Source organism: Malus sylvestris, chromosome 14 (genome assembly GCF_916048215.2).
Source record: "Malus sylvestris chromosome 14, drMalSylv7.2, whole genome shotgun sequence".
Lineage (NCBI taxonomy): Eukaryota > Viridiplantae > Streptophyta > Magnoliopsida > Rosales > Rosaceae > Malus > Malus sylvestris.
Window position 1 is genome coordinate 22,181,749 of NC_062273.1, and position 22,112 is coordinate 22,203,860.

Below are 22,112 nucleotides of genomic sequence, written 5' to 3' on the forward strand. Positions count from 1 at the left end.
GCTACTACAATTCAGTGGTATTTTTTTTATTTGTAAATGAGAGATCTTATTATCAATTCTCCCTAAAATAAAATATGAACCAAACTATAATCCATTGTGAGACTTACATACTCTCTCACCTCATATTGTAGATAATATCGTATGTATTAAAAAAAAAGGGGCACGGTCTGGATTGGATCAGTGTTTCCGCAAAACCGCAACCCAACAAATTACAATATAACATTTTAGTTTGGCTCAGTTTTAACAAATATCTAAAAAGTATATCTAACCATCTGACGATGATGATGGTACTAAGTACTTATTTAAGTACCATAGCTGGTCCCAATTTTAATTATTGTTTTTCATTTTTCTAAAGCTTAGTTAGTTGGACTGGGTTGGTATACATGTCCAACACAAATTAACCAATTCAATTTTGTGGCAACTACAAACTCAAACGTGGACCCAAATTTAGAGAAAAAGGGTTGCATTGAGCCCTCATCTTAGGAGCCCATGAGGCATTTAACCGCCGATGTTGATGGGGATTTCCGATTAGAGTACTTTGGATGCATGGATACAGTAATAAAAATTACACATCCTAGTATATATCTGTACGCCTCAACTCTTCACTTACAAGTAAAGAAGAATTATACTATGCCATATTGCTACATGTTGCTAAGTGTGAGTTATATGCTCCTAGAAATTTATCTTACGTCGGTAAAATAGTCAATAATAATAAAATAAACAATGATAAAACTAGCCGTAGCCATCGTTGAATAGGTACCAACTAATTGAGCAATCAAATTGTAGTCTGGTAGGAGCAAAAAAAAGTAGAAAACATGATTGAAAGTTGGAACAGGATAAGAAAGAAGAAGAAAAACTAAAAGCCAAATTAGGTGGAGGAAAAAGATAGGTGTAAACATTGCGATGTTACACAAAAGATAGAAGGGCAAGCAACAACCGCAAATATAACGATGTTACGTGCTTACTGTATTCGGCTGCATGCATGCATGCATGCATTGCTTTCACTGCAAAACGTCAATATACGAACATCTTTTTAATTCAAGATTTTCAGATCAGTTTTTTTCTTTAATTTTTTATGGGAGAAGTTTGTCAACAGGCCACAGTCCAATATCTGTTTAGCGGACACAGTATACTTCTCTCATGCAATGTCAAATTTATGTATGCAATTTGCAGGAAGTTTCGCAGAAGAACACATCAGTTTGATCAACTTGGATCGATCGACGTTGTTGTGTCTTGGAAATAAATTTTGCTTTTACATCCCGCATCATAAAATCGAACTGATCCAAGATATGACGCACAAGTTTATGTGAAAATTCAATCTGCTGTGTCCAAAGAAAATTAATTTGGACTTGACCCTTGACTGACATTACAAATCGTATCTCTAATAGAAGTCGGATCTACTTATATGACAATCAGATGTCGCAATCTCCATGCACGCCCGTATCTAAATAGATACTAATCATATAGAAGTCAGTCAAGGGTCAAGTCCAAATTAATTTTCTTTGGACACAGCAGATTGAATATTAGGTGCCTCAGTTATTTTATAGACTAAACATCTATGCCTTTTAGAGACTTGATTAAACTCTTCATCATTTTGGTGTCACATATATTAGAATTAATCATTTTTATACCAAAATTACATGACCTACCACTACCCCATATTTCTTAATCTCACGCCAAAAAAATGCACAACATATTGAACCAAACTTCCTATAATCTAGCATTTTGAGTACCCTCTCCCCCTTTGGAGATAATTGTAAACAAAAAAACCCTAGTTAAATACAATTTATTTTCATAATACTTCCTACAATTGAGCAATGAGTATCTCCGATTTAATATATTATTCCCAAAAAGGTTGAAATATTTTTAAATCTCACTAAATCAAACGTACCTTTTATCAATACATTAAGAGAAAATAGGACTAACAACAAAATAAATGTACCAATATATAATGTGTATGCAATCGAATGTACCAAAATCAAAAGTAATGTACCAACATTAAGAGAAAATAGGACTAACAATAATATAAATGTACCAATATCAACAATATGTACCAAATCAAACGTACCAAAACCGCAAATAAACGTATCAATCAATGTTTTTTACAAATTCAAATGTACCTAACGGCAATATACACATAATATGTCGTACCTAATAATAGTTTGTCAACAACTATAAGTAAAAAAAAAAAAGCAAAGAAAAATAGTTTGACAAAAAAAATATGAAAAAATGACACAGTGCTTTTTATGTTGGATCACCAACCATTTGGAAAAAAAAATAATAAAACGAACCATTTGAAAAAAAGTGATAATATTTAATGTTTGTTGAACAAAAAAAATTATTTTGATCGAAAAATTATATTTGGAAAAGAGACAATAGAGTTAATAACTAATATCCCACTAAATAAGGGGGGGAAAAAGCATCAAAAACCTAAGAGGATAAATTTAAAAATTAATTATTAACATTTTATTTTAAGAAAATACAATAATGATGTGTAATTTAATTTAATAGAAAATGGTGAGGTGTATATTGGTCAAATTACTTTAATCAAATTTTAAAAAGACACAAATGTAATGTTTAGTCTAAAAGATATAAAAAAGTTGTAGGAAATTTTAATTTAAAATAGAAATTATTTTACGTTTGACTTGGACAATAAGTGTTAATGTGGACAAGTGGCCACCCTCCTAATTAAGTTTCAGTGTACTGCTAACAAATCAGGTTGACAAAATTGCACATGAAATAGCTAGCTTGCGTCCAATTAACTGCGTACTATCTCAACACGTTTAGTAATATTTAGTGGACAAGATTTCAAAGAAGATAGTCATTCAGGTCCTTGACTTGTCCAATACAGTCCACAGATAGTCATGAACTAACATATATAAGAGCCGGAGAAGATGCGTGCCGACACTACATTATAAGTTGATTAGCTATATATATATAAGAGCCGGAGAAGATGCGTGCCGACACTACATTATAAGTTGATTAGCTATATATATATAAGAGCCGGAGAAGATGCGTGCCGACACTACATTATAAGTTGATTAGCTATATATACAAGTAAGAGAAGATTGTGGATGCAAATTTCTGCCTTATTCTTTTTGGATTGCACCTACAAAACAATTAACATATCAGGTCAAGGTTAAGAGTCTCACAGGCCCACGATGAATGGGAGAAGGCATTGGCCGAATAACCTCTAATGCCAAAGTTAGAATTTTGAGGGAAAATTGTTTGGAGAATTTTGCAAGAGGATTCAACCTAGGTTTTTGGAGAAAATGGGATGGTATTTATAGGGTGTGGCCGGGCCCTTTGGGAGAGATGAGAACCGGTCACTTTAGTGGTTTTTTGGGTGTAATTTACAATTAATTAGTTAATTAATAAATTAATTGAGTAATAAATCAATTAATTAGCCAATTAATATAATTTGAAAGAAATAATTTGGGAGTTACCTTGTGGGGAGGATTTGATGATGATGGATGAAATAGGTTTTGAATAAATACCTATTTTGATCACTTTTGACCTTGATTGAGTCATGATTGTCCGCTGTTTGTGCATATGAGTTCCGATATGCCTCGAGGGTAATTATGTCTTTTTCTTTTACCCAAGAATCCACGTGTAGCCTCCATATTTTTCTCGATTATTTTTTGCTCCACAAATGCCCCTACACCTGTTGGGCTGCTCGCAGGAAAGGGCAATAGGTGTAAAGATCTCCAACTTTGATGTAGATTCTCACTTGGACTTGGAATTATATTCTTCCAGGAAAGGGAAATAAATCGCATCTAAAACCTATTTAAGCCTACCTTAAGTAGGGGATTAAATCAACTTCGGAAGGCAATTATTTGTCCATACAAGAAAGAGAGAAAACTAGGGGATATTTGTTCCACCTCCCCTAGCACTTTACTTTGCTTTCCCGTTGCAAAGAACTGTCTTCCATTGATTTCTTTGTCTTTTCCACCTCCCCTAGCAATTCTCCTTATCTTCTTCTTGGGTGGTGCTACCACGGGGCAGCCGTCGGGGTGGTACGACACATCGGTTGGCAGGGGCCAGGAGTCGGCTTGGCATAGGCCAAGGAGGTGGTGTGGCAAGGGTCATTGCTTGTGCTACTCGGCTTAACTGAAGTAAAAAACTGGCTCTGTGAGGGCTGAGGAAGTGGCGTGGCATAGGCCATAGTTTGGGTTGCGTTGTCTAGGCACCAAAAATGAGAAAACTGCTTGAGTTTGATTTCTCAGCTGCCGTAGATGGAGCAGCCAAGGATGTAGCTGTTGAAGATGAAATGTTGGATGAGTGAACTATTGAGTGCAAAGTGGCTGCTGCCCCCTGTTCATTTACTGCCTAGTTTATCTTCAAGCATTTGATCTTTTGAGCTATGTGGCCTTCTCGCACTAGAGAGCTTACCCATATGGGTGTCGGAGAATTAGTTTACCCTCTCATACTTGAGAGCTTACCTATATGGGTGTTGGGGAATTGGATTACCATCTCGCACTGGAAAGCAATTAGTTTATCCTCTCGCACTGGGGAGCAGACCCGAATGGGTATGAGGAATTAGTTTACCCTCTAACATTGGAGAACAATTAGTTTGTTCTCTTGGATTGGAGAGTAGACCCGGATGGGTGTTGGAGAATTAGTGTCCCTTTTCGCACTGGAAAGTAATTAGTTTACCTTCTCGCATAGAAGAGCATGGAAGTCGTTGTCGTGAGTGCAGCTGAGAAAAGCTGGACTGCTGGACAACTGAATAATCCTCAGCATGCGATGTCTTGTTTGGCGATCTGCTTGACACTTCGAACTGCTTGTGGAACCCGCATAAGGGTGTAAGTAGGAAGCGCATCGAGCTGCTCCTGAACTTTCTTCAAGTATTGCGCCATTGTTAGATGTTTCGTTATGTGCCCTTTTGAGGCTTGGTTGGTGATCAACCAAGAATCTGAATGGATTGCAAGCTTTTTCACCGCTAAATCTTTTGCTAGCAAGGGCTGCTAATAAAGCCTTGTCATATGCTCTGCCATTGGATGCTTTGAAGTTTGGAGTGCCATAGGCTTGGTTGACGAGAGCCACAGGGCAAGATCAACTAAGATCGGCACAGTTAGAAGCCATAGTGATAGATCAAGGGCTGCCGAGAGCCGTGGAGTAGGTAGGCACAGCTGTGAACGCAGAGCTAAGGCTGGCTTGGGCCAGGTTGTGTGCAGCAAGAGAAATTGGACCACTGGGTCCATGATGCTCAGTTACTGGTGATGTGGTGCTTTAGTATTAAAGCGTCTGGAATGTTGAGAACAAGGCATGCCCCTGGTTCTTGGTAGTTGGGCTGGTGTGTCATTCTGGTAGTCTTCTGCTCGATCTTGTAAATAAAATGTAACCCGCTTATGTTGGTCATGTCCCGTTGTAGTGCCTCATCAGTGTCCTCGTTGCGTTGGAAATCGCGCAATCGCTCAGTCATGAGCCTCTTTACTTCTTCCTGAATTTGCCTTTGTCGGGGTAGCGGAGCTCTCATCTGCCCTTGGTTGTGACCTGCTAGTTTAGGTTGTTCTTCCTTATGCTGCGGTTGCGGCTTATATGGTATGTTCCTCACAAACCAGCGAATTACTCACAGGTTGCCGGTTGAACTTAAGCTGGATTAAGTGACTGCTTCTCTCCGTCCATCGTGTTGCCTACTCCAATGTGAGGTGGATAATGCTCCTTGCTGGCCTAGCCACGAATGAACACTTTACCTGGAAGGTTGCTCATTGTTGATTGTCGGAGTGTGGCCCCAACCATGAATGTAAGTTCGTCTGTGGGCCTAACCTAGAGTGATCGCTCCTCTACGCACTAAGATGAGAGTAAACGCTATCTTGAGGGCCCAGTCGGGAATGTACACTGCCCGAACGTTCGGTTCGTGACTGGTCGAGTAGATGCTTACCAGGACGCTGCTGGAGAGGTTCACCGTCTGCCCTTGTCCTACTTCGGGACACCTTGTCTAGGGCACGTTGCAAGAGCTGATTCACTAAGGTAGTATGCTGCGCGGGGGCATTTGTCAACTTTATGACTTGTAGAGACAAGTGTTGTTCACCATTTTGGGTGGAAGAGCGTGGACGATATACATCTCCTTGAGTAGTGGAAATGTAATGGACTCCGGGTGCGAGATTTGAGTTGGGAGATCAAATATACGGAGAAATGAGGTGAAAATACCCTCGATTCAATCGTCGATCCAGAAATCTGAAGTCGGAACGATTGAACCGGTCTTGGACCAGTTGGGATTGCTTGGTGGGCCACGAGAGTAGTTGGGCCTTGGATTATACCGCAATAGTGGGTCGAGCAGTTGGAGTGGATTGCCCTGCGTGCGGTGCGCGTGGGCGCTGGGCTTGGGTCCGCGAAAACTAGGCTACTTATACTGCTACAGCTGGTTGGGCTTGCGCTGCTAAGGTGGTGGCTTAGGCCAGCTCGTGTTGGGCCTGGCTCAGCTGCCTTGCAGTGTGGGCTGTTGATTGGGCTGTGCACCAAGTATACGAGGCTTGGGCTTGCGCTGCTGGGGCAGCAGCTTGGGCTTGTTGCTACAAAGTGGCGTGGGCTTGGGCTCGTGGCTGCCTCGCTGCCCTGTGCTCACCGTGGGCTTACTACCATGGAGCTGGTCCACTCCCTACTGCAACGGTAATCCCCGTGGCTGCCATGGTGTTGGTGTTCCTTGATGGCAAAGTTGCTCATCTTGCCATCTTATTAAGCCTTGTGGATCGTTGTGGTGGGGCTACGTCTCGTCCTCCACCATTCGATCCGAATCTTTGAATGTAGGAAGTTCCGTTCGTCGTGGTTTCCGATTTCTAATCATTGCATTTTCTTTTATGTTTATTCAAAGAATTTCATAAAGAAAAATTCTAAGAATAAGAACGTACGAAAATCTACAAATGAACAAGAAATGAGAAACTTTGAATGCAAGAGTCTTCTTCAAGTGTGTGAATCAAACTCTCAATGAAAGCACCAATTTGTTGATGCAGATTTCTGCCTTCTTCTTCTTGGACAAAACTACACCTACAAAACAATTAACACCTTAGGTTAAGGTCAAGAGCCTCACGCGCCCACGATGAATGGGGGGGGCTTTGACCTAAGAACCTCCGATGCCAAATTTAGAATTTTGAGGGAAAAGTGTTTAGAGAATTTAGAGAATTTTGCAAGAGGATTCAACCTAGGTTTTAAGACAAATGGGGTGGTATTTATAGGGGTGTGGCTGGCCCCTTTGGGAGAGATAGGAACCGGCCACTTTAGTGGTTTTTTGGGTGTCATTTACAATTAATTAGCTAATTAATAAATTAATTGAGTAATAAATCAAGTAATTAGCCACTTAATATAATTTGAAAGAAATAATTTGGGAGTTACCTTGTGGGGAAGATTTGATAAGGATTGATGAAATAGGTTTTAAATAAATACCTATTTTGATCACTTTTAACCTTGATTGAGTCATGATTGTCCGCTGCTTGCGCGTATAAGTTCCTATATGCCTCGAGAGTAATTTTGTATTTTTAGTTACCCAAGAATCCACATGTCATCTCCATATATTTGTCGATTATTTTTTGCTCCAAAGAGCTTGCATTTGGATATCTAAAACGTTGCATGCATGATGGACTACTACCTTGAAGCAGTGGCGAAGCCAGGATTTCTCGGGGGGAGGGGCGAACTTAAAAGAATGCAAGGTTAAAGAAAAATGGCAACAACTAAATATTTTTATATAGTAATGTCTTCCATAATTAATTAATACAAACAAATTACAATTGTTGCCGGCGATGTTTCATGTCATGAAAACGTCGCATAATAGGCTCATTATCAATAAAAGCAAATACATCTTTCTCAATGTAAACAAGCATGCTATCACTCAACCATTGATCTCCCATTTTGTTACGCAATGGTGTTTTCACAATCTTCATGGCAGAAAAAGCTCTCTCCACCGAAACGGTTGCAATCGGTAACACCAAAGCCAATGTAAGAAGTTTATACACTAACATATAGCTTTCACACCTTCCAGTCTTCACTAACTCTTTTGCAAGATCTGTAATTCCTCTCAATGATGAAAACTCACTATGCATCTTCATATCATGAATGTAATTGTCAAGTTGAATTGGAAGATTCATAAGGTCCATACAATCAAAATCTTGAGGATAAAGTTGGGCTAAACGAACAATTTTTGCTTTGTCAAAAGATGCAAAATTATTCACCGGACTCAAACATGCCATACAAAGAAGTAACTCGGTGTTTACCTCATTGAAGCGATCATTCAACTCCTTTAGTTGCATATCAAGGACTTGAAAATAGAGGTCCACATGATAGTAATGGAAGTTTGTGATTTTTGGAGCTTTACGCCTTGATTTTCCAGGTACGAAATGCAAATCCTCCATGTTAGGAACGATAATATCATGCTCATCACAAAACTTTTCTACATCTTGAAGCAAGTCTCCAAAGTCATCATCTCTCAAGGATTGTAGTCTTTGCTTGCATACTTCCACTAATGCCATCGCATTCACAATATCTTGATCTTTCTTTTGCAATGCTTGTGATAACTCATTTGTAATTCCCAATATAAGTCTCATCAAGAAAAGGTGAAATGCAAAATCAAATGTTTGTATGTCTTTGAATAACCTAGTTGCTTCACCGAGATTATCTTGGTTGCGATCACTTTTAATCCATTCAACCACCTCCACCACGGCTTCAAACATAACAATAATACTAACTATAGTACCATAATGCGAGTTCCACCGTGTATCACATGGACGCATAAGACTCATTTCTTGATTTAACCCTTTACCCGTTTCAAGATTACCAAGATTAAGAGCTTTCTGAATTTGTGCTTGTTGTTTCTCTCTAAATGCATCACGACGCTTACACGATGATCCAATAAGATTCACCAAACTACTAGCATTGATGAAGAAATTGGCAACATCCTCATTTTCCTTTGCCACGAATACAAGAGCTAGTTGGAGTTGGTGTGCAAAGCAATGAATATAAAATGCTTGAGGGTATTTGTTCAAAATCTTTGTTTTAAGACCGTTTAACTCACCTTTCATATTGCTAGCTCCATCATAGCCTTGTCCTCGTAACTTGGACATACTCAAATTTGTTGTAGCAAACAATCTCTCAATGGCCTCTTCAAGGGAGCTACTAGTTGTAGAGGAGACATGTTGAACACCCAAAAACTTTTCAATTGCTTCTCCTTTTTTGTTCACATAACGCAATACCACCGCCATTTGCTCTTTAGTTGAAGAATCACGTGCTCCATCAACCAAAAGAGAAAAAAATGCACCTTCCATATCTTTAGTGATTGCATCTACAGTTTCAATGGCACAAGCACGGACAAGATCTTTTTGAATATCGGAAGAAGTATACTTAAGATTCTTGGGAGCATTCTCAAACACAACCTTCCTAACTTGTTCATTATGCTTGGAAAGAAATTGCATAAGCTCCAAATAATTGCCCCTATTGCTTGATTTCAACGATTCATCGTGGCCACGAAAAGGCAAACCTTGTCCCAACAACCATCTTGTGCACTCAAGTGAGGCACTCAATAAAGTACGATAATTAATGCGAGCTTCATCAGTTTGCTTAATCACAAATGTTTCAATGTATTGTTTTTGTGTCATCAAATCTCTAGCTTGTTGTACAGCTTTATTATGAAGACTTCCAACACCTCCCTCATGGACTCGAAGATTTTCGGGTCCTTTCTTCCAATTTGTAAACCCTATCTCAGTGAAGACATCACTTCCAGTGCTACCCATTTGATCAAAATCACATTTGAAAAGATAACAATAACGGCAAAATGCAGCATTTTTTGATATACTATACTCTAACCACTTAAACTTATCAAACCAACGAATGATAAAACATCGATTGTCACTAACCTTTCTTGGCATGATGTGGTCTCTAGGTTGACAAGGATCAATTTGGAGATAGTGTCTACGAATTGCTTCACGATAATTAGGTGGATAATCAATCATTCGACGTCTATGTGCAGGGTCTGCAGGAAGATTAGCCAATATTTCATCCAAATCCAACTCAGTGGCTTCACTTTGTTGTGACCTACTTGGAATATTTGAAGGAGGACTTCTTGGAATATTTGAAGGAGGAGGAGGAGGACTACTCGGAATATTTGAAGGAGAAGGACCACCCGAAATGTTTGAAGGAGGATTTAAGCATTGTTTCTTATAGTATCGTTCCATTACGTAACTGTAAAATGGAAAAAAATAAAAATTCTTAGACTCTTAATCCTAAAGTAGACTATACTATTACTATAGTATGTATAATAACTAATCCAACCAACCAACAATTCAATTAATCAAAAGTACTAATAACCAATAACCATATTCGTATCAATTGGGTTAAATTTGTATCAATAATTTGTATCATAGAATCATAGAAGCATATCAAAAATTTGTATCAATAATTCGTATCAATTGGGTTAAATTTCTAATTCCCAATTCGTATCAATAATTTCACCCTAAAAAATAATTTCATAATTTCATATCAATAATCATAAAAGCATATGATTCACATCAATAATCAATAACCAATAACCATATTAATGCATTACCATATAATTTTATAACAATTAAATGAAATTTGTATTGAATAATTAATTAGGTTAGGGATTATACATTTAAGAATTAAAAAATTTACCTTTAGATTGGTGAAGAACGGCACGGAACGGAAGGACGGAAATTAAAGCTCCTGTGTAGGGGTGGGCGCGGTGCGGTTTGGTGCGGTTTCGAGTGAAACCACAACCGAAATCGAAACTTTTTGCGGTGCGGTTTTGAAGCCAAAACCGAAATGAAACCAAACCGTTTGGTTCGGTTCGGTGCGGTTTCAAACGGTTTCGGTTTTGGTTTCAAACGGTTTTTGTGCACAAAACTGCACAAAAAACAGCAGCAAAAATTACACCACAACTGCACCAAAACTGCACCAAAAAACTGCACAAAACTGCACAAAAAAACTGCAAAAGAAAAAATAGCAACAACAACAACAACAACAACAACAAAGCCTTTTCCCACTAAGTGGGGTCGGCTATATGAATCCTAGAACGCCATTGCGCTCGGTTTTGTGTCATGTCCTCCGTTAGATCCAAGTACTCTAAGTCTTTTCTTAGAGTCTCTTCCAAAGTTTTCCTAGGTCTTCCTCTACCCCTTTGGCCCTGAACCTCTGTCCCGTAGTCACATCTTCGAACCGGAGCGTCAGTCGGCCTTCTTTGCACATGTCCAAATCATCGGAGCCGATTTTCTCTCATCTTTCCTACAATTTCGGCTACTCCTACTTTACCTCGGATATCCTCATTCCCAATCTTATCCTTTCTCGTGTGCCCACACATCCCACGAAGCATCCTCATCTCCGCTACACCCATTTTGTGTACGTGTTGATGCTTCACCGCCCAACATTCTGTGCCATACAACATCGCTGGCCTTATTGCCGTCCTATAAAATTTTCCCTTGAGCTTCAGTGGCCTACGACGGTCACACAACACGCCGGATGCACTCTTACACTTCATCCATCCAGCTCGTATTCTATGGTTGAGATCTCCATCTAATTCTCCGTTCTCTTGCAAGATAGATCCTAGGTAGCGAAAACGGTCGCTTTTTGTGATCTTCGCTAGATTGCTCCGATCATTAGTGTGGATAAGTATATAAATGGATAGAGATAGGAAAGCAAACACAAGATGTACGTGGTTCACCCAGATTGGCTACGTCCACAGAATAGAAGAGTTCTCATTAATTGTGAAGGGTTTACACAAGTACATAGGTTCAAGCTCTCCTTTAGTGAGTACAAGTGAATGATTTTGTACAAATGACATTAGGAAATATTGTGGGAGAATGATCTCGTAATCACGAAACTTCTAAGTATCGGAGTGTGGTGTCGTCTTGACTTGCCTTATCTGTCTCATAGGTAGATGTGGCATCTTCTCTGAAAGTACTCTTCCTCCATCCAGGGGTGGTATCTTTAACTGGTGGAGATGCACAAGGTAATGTATCAATTTCACTTGAAGCTTACTTGTAGTCTCAGGCTTGGTCAAGCGCGATACAAACCATGTAGTAGGAGTCCCCCAAGTCGCCGAGCTAGGGGGTCTGCTGAAAGAGGTGACAGACAAGGTAAGCAATCAGAGCTCCGACTGGTTGTTCACCTTCTCCCCATCTTGCAGCAGCATGAAGGATAAAGAGAAGAAAAATGAGAAGAGATGATATGAGATACTTTTGCTTTTGAAGAAGTAACTTTCCACAGGCTTATTCTTGAACTGAGCTGGAGGGTTTTCTGGTTTCCTCCAGAGTATAAGGCCGACTGAAGAATTTGAGGGTCAAAACAAGTCCATCAAATCTAGAGTACGTTCCACCCTACTGATATGGGATACTTTTGCTTTTGACAGAGTAATGGGTGTATCGGCACGTGTGCTGTTACGCTTGTCTCCACATGCTTCCTTGTATCCTTCGCACTTGCCCTATCTGTTCCTCAAGCAGATGCAGAATCTTCCCTGGAAACATAAGATGTTGAAGATGAGTACTCGAGAGCAATGCCAGGTAAGTAATCAGGTAAGGGGTTCCAGGCAGTCAGTTCCTGGCTGGAAGCTTGATTCCAAGTGCTGACTGATTGCTCTCTTTCTCCTTGTCTTGCAGGTAAAAACAAGGCCAAAGGAAAAGACAGGGAAAAAGCATGATATGAGATACTCTTGCTTTTAACCCTGATGATATGAGATATTCTTGCTCTAGTATAGCTTGTTTGCAGAGGTATTATCGGGGGGAAAGAAAGCTGAATATTTCGAAAGGCTTCGTTGGGAGTGCCCTCTCAGATATGATGAAGGGTTGAGCATTTTTGCAGGTCTGCCTGTCCGTTGGGGATGGAGGTCGACATATATAGGAGTCTCCCTAACAACAAGTAGTAATGCTATTCCTTTACCCTGCTTGGTCATAGCACGGTAGTGGGAGCTGCCAGTTGCAATGGTACTGTTCCTTTACCCTCTCTTCGCTTTTGAGAAAGTAGTCATGTTGGGAGTTTGGCTCTCGAGATTCGGAGGACGGTGCCTCTTCGATTTTGGAGCAAGCAATCTTGTTGGGAGTGTTTTCTCGAAAGTGAGTAAAGGTTGGGCATGTTTGCTAGTCTACCTTGCCACGAAGCACAGAGGTTGACACACAAGGACTTTCCAATTATCCAGCAGTGGTACTGTTCCTTTACCCTTGTGGGTAATAATATGGTAGCTAGACCTTCAACATTTATGTGTCTAAACTTTGTTAGTGCTGTTTCTTTGCTATTCTTTTACCTTTCTTGGTCAGAGCGATGTAGTGGGAGCTGCAAGCTTCACGTGCTCAACTTTGGCAGAGAACTTTGGCAAAGTTATCTGTGGTACCCATGAGCTATTGTTGCGTGTGGGAAGTGGGTGATTGAACAGTAAGATTCATGTGCTTTCTACTTCACCAGAAGTCTTCGACAGAATGCCCATAATTTCTGCAAAGCTGAGTGTGCGTGTGACAGGTGCTGACAAGGCTAGAAAAGTAGGTGCCTCTTCGATTTCTGAGATCGGCCCTCGTGGTCTCTGAGCAGCCCAGCTTTTGAGAAAGCGAGCGCCTCTTCGATTGATTCGGAGAACGATGCCTCATCGATTTTTGAGAAAGCAATCATGCTGGGGGTCTGGCTCTCGAAGATTCGGGGAGCAGTGTCTCTTCGATTTTTGAGAAAGTAATCACGTTGGGAGTCTGGCTCTCGAGATTCGAAGGGTGGTGCCTCTTCGATTTTGGAGCAAGCAATCTTGTTGGGAGTGTTTTCTCGAATGTGAGTAAAGGTTGGGCATGTTTGCTAGTCTACCTTGCCACGAAGCACAAAGGTTGACACACAGAGACTTTCCAATTATCCAGCAATGGTACTGTTCCTTTACCCTCTCTTCGATTTTTAAGAAAGTAGTCATGTTGGGAGTCTGGCTCTCGAGATTCGGAGGACGGTGCCTCTTCGATTTTGGAGCAAGCAATCTTATTGGGAGTGTTTTCTCGAATGTGAGTAAAGGTTGGGCATGTTTGCTAGTCTACCTTGCCACGAAGCACAGAGGTTGACACACAGGGACTTTCCAATTATCCAGCAGTGGTACTGTTCCTTTACCCTTGTGGGTAATAATATGGTAGCTAGACCTTCAAAATTTATGGGTCTAAACTTTGTTAGTGCTGTTTCTTTGCTATTCTTTTACCCTTCTTGGTCAGAGCGATGTAGTGGGAGCTGCAAGCTTCACGTGCTCAACTTTGGCAGAGAACTTTGGCAAAGTTATATGTGGTACCCATGAGCTATTGTTGCGTGTGGGAAGTGGGTGATTGAACAGTAAGATTCATGTGTTTTCTACTTCCCCAGAAGTCTTCGACAGAATGCCCATAATTTCTGCAAAGCTGAGTGTGCGTGTGACGGGTGCTGACAAGGCTGGAAAAGTAGGTGCCTCTTCGATTTCTGAGATCGGCCCTCGTGGTCTCTAGGGAGCCCAGCTTTTGAGAAAGCGAGCGCCTCTTCGATTTCTGAGATCGGCCTTCGTGGTCTTTGAGCAGCCCAACTTTTGAGAAAGCAAATGCCTCTTCGATTTCTGAGATCAACCCTCGTGATCTCTAAGCAGCCCAGCTTTTGAGAAAGCAAACGCCTCTTCGATTTCTGAGCAGGCGCCTCTTCGATTTCTGAAGCTCCGTCGAGTGCAGATTTTTATAGAGGCTGACATTAAGTTCCAAAGCACACTTGAATCTCCACCAGTAGAAGCTTCATTCTTGCACTTCTAAGATCTTGATTTGTCCGACCTCTTCTCTCTTCAACACCTTTGAAAATGTCTGGCCCCTCCGACCGTCGTTTTGACTTGAACCTTGTTGAAGAGGCAGCCCCGCCTTCTCCAGACAACATATGGCGCCCATCCTTCGTCTCCCCTACTGGTCCTCTTACCGTTGGGGATTCCGTGATGAAGAATGATATGACCGCTGCGGTGGTGGCCAGGAACCTTCTCACTCCCAAAGATAACAGACTACTTTCCAAACGGTCTGATGAGTTAGCTGTTAAGGATTCGCTGGCTCTCAGTGTTCAGTGTGCAGGTTCTGTGTCTAATATGGCCCAACGCCTATTTGCTCGAACCCGCCAAGTTGAATCCTTGGCGGCTGAAGTGATGAGTCTCAAACAGGAGATTAGAGGGCTCAAGCATGAGAATAAACAGTTGCACCGGCTCGCACATGACTATGCTACAAACATGAAGAGGAAGCTTGACCAGATGAAGGAAACTGATGGTCAGGTTTTACTTGATCATCAGAGATTTGTGGGTTTGTTCCAAAGGCATTTATTGCCTTCGTCTTCTGGGGCTGTACCGCGTAATGAAGCTCCGAATGATCAACCTCTGATGCCTCCTCCTTCTAGGGTTTTGTCCAGTACTGAGGCTCCAAATGATCCCCCTCCGGTGCCTTCTCTTTCTGGGGCTCTACCGACTGCTGAGACTTCTCCTAAGCAACCTTTGTGAAGGCTCCGTCTTGTGTGTTTATTTTGACTCATGTATATGTACATATTTGTAGCTGATCGGGGATATCAATAAATAAGCTTTCCTTCATTTCAACGTATTGTGTTAAATACACCAAAGCCTTCTTCGCTAAGTTCTTTGAATTTTCTTTTGTTGAAGCTTGTATGTTGAAGCTTTCTGAGTGGAGCATGTAGGTTGGGGTAGTGTTCCCTTAATTTCCCGAGTGAGGAAAACTTCTCGGTTGGAGACTTGGAAAATCCAAGTCACTGAGTGGGATCGGCTATATGAATCTTAGAACGCCATTGTGCTCGATCCTGTGTCATGTCCTTCGTTAGATCCAAGTACTCTAAGTCTTTTCTTAGAGTCTCTTCCAAAGTTTTCCTAGGTCTTCCTCTACCCCTTCGGCCCTGAACCTCTGTCCCATAGTCGCATCTTCTAATCGGAGCGTCAGTAGGCCTTCTTTGCACATGTCCAAACCACCGTAACCGATTTTCTCTCATCTTTCCTTCAATTTCGGCTACTCCTACTTTACCCCGGATATCCTCATTCCTAATCTTATCCTTTCTCGTGTGCCCACACATCCAACGAAGCATCCTCATCTCCGCTACACCCATTTTGTGTACGTGTTGATGTTTCACCGCCCAACATTCTGTGCCATACAGCATCGCCGGCCTTATTGCCGTCCTATAAAATTTTCCCTTGAGCTTCAATGGCATACGGCGGTCACACAACACGCCGGATGCACTCTTCCACTTCATCCATCCAGCTTGTATTCTATGGTTGAGATCTCCATCTAATTCTCCGTTCTTTTGCAAGATAGATCCTAGGTAACGAAAACGGTCGCTTTTTGGTATTTCTTGATCTCCGATCCTCACCCCTAACTCGTTTTGGCCTCCATTTGCACTGAACTTGCACTCCATATATTCTGTCTTTGATCGGCTTAGGCGAAGACCTTTAGATTCCAACACTTCTCTCCAAAGGTTAAGCTTTGCATTTACCCCTTCCTGAGTTTCATCTATCAACACTATATCGTCTGCGAAAAGCATACACCAAGGAATATCATCTTGAATATGTCCTGTTAACTCATCCATTACCAACGCAAAAAGGTAAGGACTTAAGGATGAGCCTTGATGTAATCCTACAGTTATGGGAAAGCTTTCGGTTTGTCCTTCATGAGTTCTTACGGCAGTCTTTGCTCCTTCATACATATCCTTTATAGCTTGGATATATGCTACTCGTACTCCTTTCTTCTCTAAAATCCTCCAAAGAATGTCTCTTGGGACCCTATCATACGCTTTTTCCAAATCTATAAAGACCATGTGTAAATCCTTTTTCCCATCTCTATATCTTTCCATCAATCTTCGTAAGAGATAGATTGCCTCCATGGTTGAGCGCCCTGGCATGAACCCGAATTGGTTGTCCGAAACCCGTGTCTCTTGCCTCAATCTATGCTCAATGACTCTCTCCCAGAGCTTCATTGTATGACTCATTAGCTTAATACCCCTATAGTTCATGCAATTTTGTACGTCGCCCTTGTTCTTGTAGATAGGCACCAAAGTGCTCGTTCGCCACTCATTTGGCATCTTCTTCGTTTTCAAAATCCTATTGAAAAGGTCAGTGAGCCATGTTATACCTGTCTCTCCCAAAAGTTTCCACACTTCGATTGGTATATTGTCTGGGCCTATTGCTTTTTTATGCTTCATCTTCTTCAAAGCTACAACCACTTCTTCCTTCCGGATTCGACGATAAAAAGAGTAGTTTCTACACTCTTCTGAGTTACTCAACTCCCCTAAAGAATCACTCATTTCATGTCCTTCATTGAAAAGGTTATGAAAATAACCTCTCCATCTGTCTTTAACCGCGTTCTCTGTAGCAAGAACCTTTCCATCCTCATCCTTGATGCACCTCACTTGGTTTAGGTCCCTTGTCTTCTTTTCCCTTGCTCTAGATAGTTTATAGATATCCAACTCTCCTTCTTTGGTATCTAGTCGTTTATACATATCGTCGTAAGCCGCTAACTTAGCTTCTCTGACAGCTTTTTTCGCCTCTTGCTTCGCTTTTCTATACTTTTCACCATTTTCATCGGTCCTCTCCTTGTATAAGGCTTTACAACATTCCTTCTTAGCCTTCACCTTTGTTTGTACCTCCTCATTCCACCACCAAGATTCCTTTTGGTGTGGGGCAAAGCCCTTGGACTCTCCTAATACCTCTTTTGCTACTTTTCGGATACAACTAGCCATGGAATCCCACATTTGGCTAGCTTCCCCCTCTCTATCCCACACACATTGGGTGATTACCTTCTCTTTGAAAATGACTTGTTTTTATTCTTTTAGATTCCACCATCTAGTCCTTGGGCACTTCCAAGTCTTGTTCTTTTGTCTTACTCTTTTGATATGTACATCCATCACCAACAAGCGATGTTGATTAGCCACGCTCTCTCCTGGTATAACTTTGCAATCCTTACAAGTTATACGATCCCCTTTCCTCATTAGAAGAAAATCTATTTGTGTTTTTGACGACCCACTCTTGTAGGTGATCACATGTTCTTCTCTCTTCTTAAAGAAGGTGTTGGCTAAGAAGAGATCATATGCCATTGCAAAATCCAAGATAGCTTCCCCATCCTCGTTTCTCTCCCCAAAACCATGGCCACCATGAAAACCTCCATAGTTGCCTGTCTCCCTGCCCACGTGTCCATTTAAATCTCCTCCTATAAATAACTTCTCCGTCTGAGCAATTCCTTGCACCAAGTCTCCAAGATCTTCCCAAAATTTCTCCTTCGAACTCGTATCCAACCCTACTTGAGGTGCGTACGCACTAATCACATTGATAAGTTCTTGTCCTATTACAATCTTGATTGCCATGATTCTATCTCCTACCCTCTTGACATCTACAACATCTTGTACCAAGGTCTTGTCCACGATGATGCCAACACCGTTTCTCGTTCTATTTGTGCCCGAATACCAAAGTTTAAACCCTGAGTTTTCTAGATCCTTTGCCTTACTACCAACCCACTTAGTTTCTTGTAGGCACATAATATTTATCCTTCTCCTCACCATAACTTCCACTACTTCCATAGATTTTCCCGTTAAGGTTCCTATATTCCACGTTCCTAAACGCATTTTGCTCTCTTGAACTCTACCCTTCTGTCCTAGCTTCTTCACCCTCCCCCGTCTAATAGGATCAAAGTACTTCTTTTGTGTGTCCCAGGTAAAGTTGATAGGAGCATATGCTCCCAAACAACTTTGAGTGGAGTCGTTCGAAAAGAAGTTTCTATGGCCCCCTTGCTCATTTAACACTGCATCCGGGTGCCGATGGAGATACAGCGACCCTTGCTCACTTATCACTGTGCTCAGGCCACACAGCGCGCCACTTACGGGTGACGCCCTAGCTTTAGCGCGATTTTGTTCTGGATTCATTTTCATAAGGATTCGACGTGATCATGGAGTGCCGGCTGTCGACTACCTGACGCCCTCCCCCTCCTCCTTTATCCGGGCTTGGGACCGGCCATGTAAGACATAGGCGGAGTTGCAAAAGAAAAAATAGCATTAAGTTAATATTGTTTTTTTTTTCAGAAAACTGACTACTCGTCATCACGCAAGTCTACCAAAAAAAAACACAGATATTCCTCCAAAACTGCAAAAATATCTTAAGACTCTGACATAAAGTTCTAAAGAAAACACTAAACTCTCTACTAACCAGAACCAGATGTGCCCCAATGTTTTTCAACCCCTTCCACAGCAGCAACAATAGCCTTTCCCTTTTCAGCTGCTCTTTCCATTCGAGCAATGGCATCATATAAACACTTTGCTATATCAAGTAAAGCAATGACCTCTCCATTCTCCACAACAGGCAAATGTCTGAATTTCCCTATAAATGCAGAAATCATCATGTAGAAAGAGCAAACCACAATAAGATCGTATGCCAAGAAGTAAATTTTCCTCTCATTTAATACTAACCTTGCACCATTTTCTGAAAGGCCTCCGTTACTAGCATCAGAGGGTTTCTTCTTGTCCTGCAACGATGTGTTCGTCAATTCTGTTCTCTTCGAAGAACCGCCTTGACTAGCCATCGTCGCCTTCAATCAAAAACCTTTATATTCTCCCTCTTCAAATCCCTGCACCAAAATTAATTTCCAAATTTTATTCATTCCCAAAATAGAAATTCCTCAATCTTCGATTTTCACCTCGTTTTCTCCATTTCCAAACATCCCAACCAAATAAACGTGAAAAATATCGGATTCTTTTATTCAATTTTCTTCCATTTTCTCGGCAACCAAACAGAAACAGAAACATAAACTCACCGGACCCAGAAAAAACCTCCTCCTCCTCTTCCTCCTCTACTACAATCGAAATTACGAACATAGAAAAACTAGTGTACAGCACTGAAACCTGCCTAACCCAAGTAGACCAGACAATTTTGATACTAATATCTCAACTTTCGAAAAAAAATTACTTACTTTGCCAAACCCAAACCTGCCTAACATTCGAAAGAAATGCACATTTTAAATTATCAATCATGATTCAGTGCATGAGTTTGTTCTCATATTTTCCCCTTTAATCTAACAACATATATGAAATTGAAAACAGAGGATGAGAAATGTTTACCTCTGCGTGTGTTGACTCCAAGATTGGAGGCAAGGCAGAGATGAAAGCAAGCCGCAGAAGCAGTCGCAGAAGCAGAAGCAAGCCGCAGAAGCAGAAGCAAGCCGCAGAAGCAGAAGCAGTCGCAGAAGGCAGTCGCTCGCAGCCTCGCAGGCAGTCGCTCGCACGCAGTCAGGTGACCAGGTCGCTCGCAAAGGCCAGATGCGGAGATGCAAGGAGGCGCAAACCCAGAACCGCAAACCAAATGTATAAGTATAACCTAAACCTAGTTGAATGAACTAAATAAAAATAAAAAAGTGCGGTTTCGGTTTCGGTGCGGTTTTGAAAACCCAAAACCGAAACCAAACCGTTTTGTGTGCCGCGGTTCGGTTTTGAAACCGAAACCGTTTCAAAACCGCAAAACCAAACCGTTTGGTGCGGTTTGATTCGATTCGTGTTTCGGTTTCGGTTTTCGATTCCAAGTGCCCACCCCTACTCCTGTGTGTGTTGATTGGTTTGGTAAAGGCACGTTGGCTTGGCTACTGGGATGTTGGGGAGCAGAAATTAAAGCTCCTGTGTTGATTGGTGAAGAACGGCACGGAAGGAAACAAAAGTAAAGGGAATGAGTTGGGTGGGGGAACACAGACTGACTAGGGTTTTTGGGTGACACGCGGAAGCAGTCCCCATTTGTACTTTTTTTTTTAATTCAAACATACAAAACGGCGCCGTTTTGTATAACAATTTTTAAATTTTTTTTACCAGGCCCAAAACGACGTCGTTTTGGCCTGGTTTAAAAAAAAATAATTAAACTGCAATCTGCAGATTGCAGATTACCCAGAAAAACAGAGGAGCTGCACCAGGGATTTCCGGCGAGGCGCGCGCGAGGGGAGTGGCGAAGAGCTGGGTCCAGTGGTGTTTCCCGGCGAGAGAAGTGGCGGCCGCCACTCCTCGCCCTCACGTGGCTTCGCCACTGCCTTGAAGAGCATATGTAAACAAAATATCATAGAGTGGTGCCATTCACAAATATCTTTTTACGTCTCACATTCCTCGTTAATTTTTGTCCATTGATCTTCCTTAATTCATTAAGATCCAACAGCCAGAAATTGAAAAGAATGTGTTAGAGGTAAAAATAGGCATGTGGATAGCATCACCAAGTATCATAATGAATGTAAGGAGAATTTAATTTTGCAGATTTTAACAGTGACATATATCATACTGAATGTAAGGGCATGTGGATAGCACCACCCAAAGTTGTTCTCTCCTTAATGATAGCCATGCAGCTGTAGAACTTCCAAGACCTACCAGAGCATTTCCACAAGTAGATAATGATGTTTAATTTCCCAATTCGTATTTTTCATGTTCTCCATCTTCAATTATTCCAAGTTTGATTTTAGAGATTTTTTTCTTATACACCAGTGTTTACCATATCTTTAATCGTTGGATTCTTAATCGTTGAAATTTTAACAGTATATTCAATTTTTTATTCATCCAATAAATATCATACACCGCAACATAGTAGATTTCTGCCGATCTTATTAGCTCATGAGTTTGGACTTCTTAAAGTTTATTGGTGCCAAGCATACATGCACCGACTTTGTCTTTATTTGCAGTACAAGAGTATGAGAACGGTGACAATATACCAGAAGGACCACAGCACTTCACGCGTAGTAGACTGAGTCACAGTCAATCAATATGCTATTTACACCCATCAATATACATGCACCTTCCACAAATAACGCAGCACCAACCAGGCAGAGTTGCAAAAAATTATCCAAAGGTCTGGACGAAGGGACACCTGCAGGTTTTTTTAGGAAGAAAACTAATGAAAAGAGATTGAAAACTTTGAGTTTTAATGATAAAGACAAAATAAAGGGTAAAATAAATAGTACCAGGATTGACTTTTTAGTGTAAAAATATGATTTTTGTTAAAATAAACAGTACCGGATGCTTTTCGTTAAAATTTCCTTTTTTAGGAGGAGAAAAAAAAAGAAGGGAAAAAAGAAGCAAAGCAAGGAAAATGTGCTCAAAATATTATGGTTTCCAGCTGTCTCTTTATTATTGGCTTCTGGTTAGGTCTAGCTAGTCAACATGTTGCA

At 41.1% G+C, this 22,112-nt stretch overlaps 2 protein-coding genes across 2 annotated transcripts; both read right to left on the reverse strand.

Annotated features, from left to right (window-relative positions):
* Positions 1 to 5,209: 5,209 nt before the first annotated feature.
* Positions 5,210 to 9,719, reverse strand: LOC126599117 (uncharacterized). Its single transcript, XM_050265459.1, has 2 exons — positions 7,969 to 9,719; positions 5,210 to 5,552 (listed from the first exon to the last, which is right to left on the reverse strand). The coding sequence occupies exons 1-2, from the start codon at positions 9,717 to 9,719 to the stop codon at positions 5,210 to 5,212; spliced, it is 2,094 nt and encodes a 697-aa protein (XP_050121416.1).
* A 958-nt stretch (positions 9,720 to 10,677) lies between these two features.
* Positions 10,678 to 20,521, reverse strand: LOC126599292 (CBS domain-containing protein CBSCBSPB1-like). The gene is made up of 4 exons (XM_050265649.1): positions 20,041 to 20,521; positions 19,393 to 19,550; positions 19,133 to 19,303; positions 10,678 to 10,907 (listed from the first exon to the last, which is right to left on the reverse strand). Exons 2-4 carry the CDS (start codon positions 19,427 to 19,429, stop codon positions 10,873 to 10,875), a joined length of 243 nt encoding a protein of 80 aa, XP_050121606.1. The 5' UTR covers positions 19,430 to 19,550; positions 20,041 to 20,521; the 3' UTR covers positions 10,678 to 10,872.
* Between the last annotated feature and the right edge of the window lie 1,591 nt (positions 20,522 to 22,112).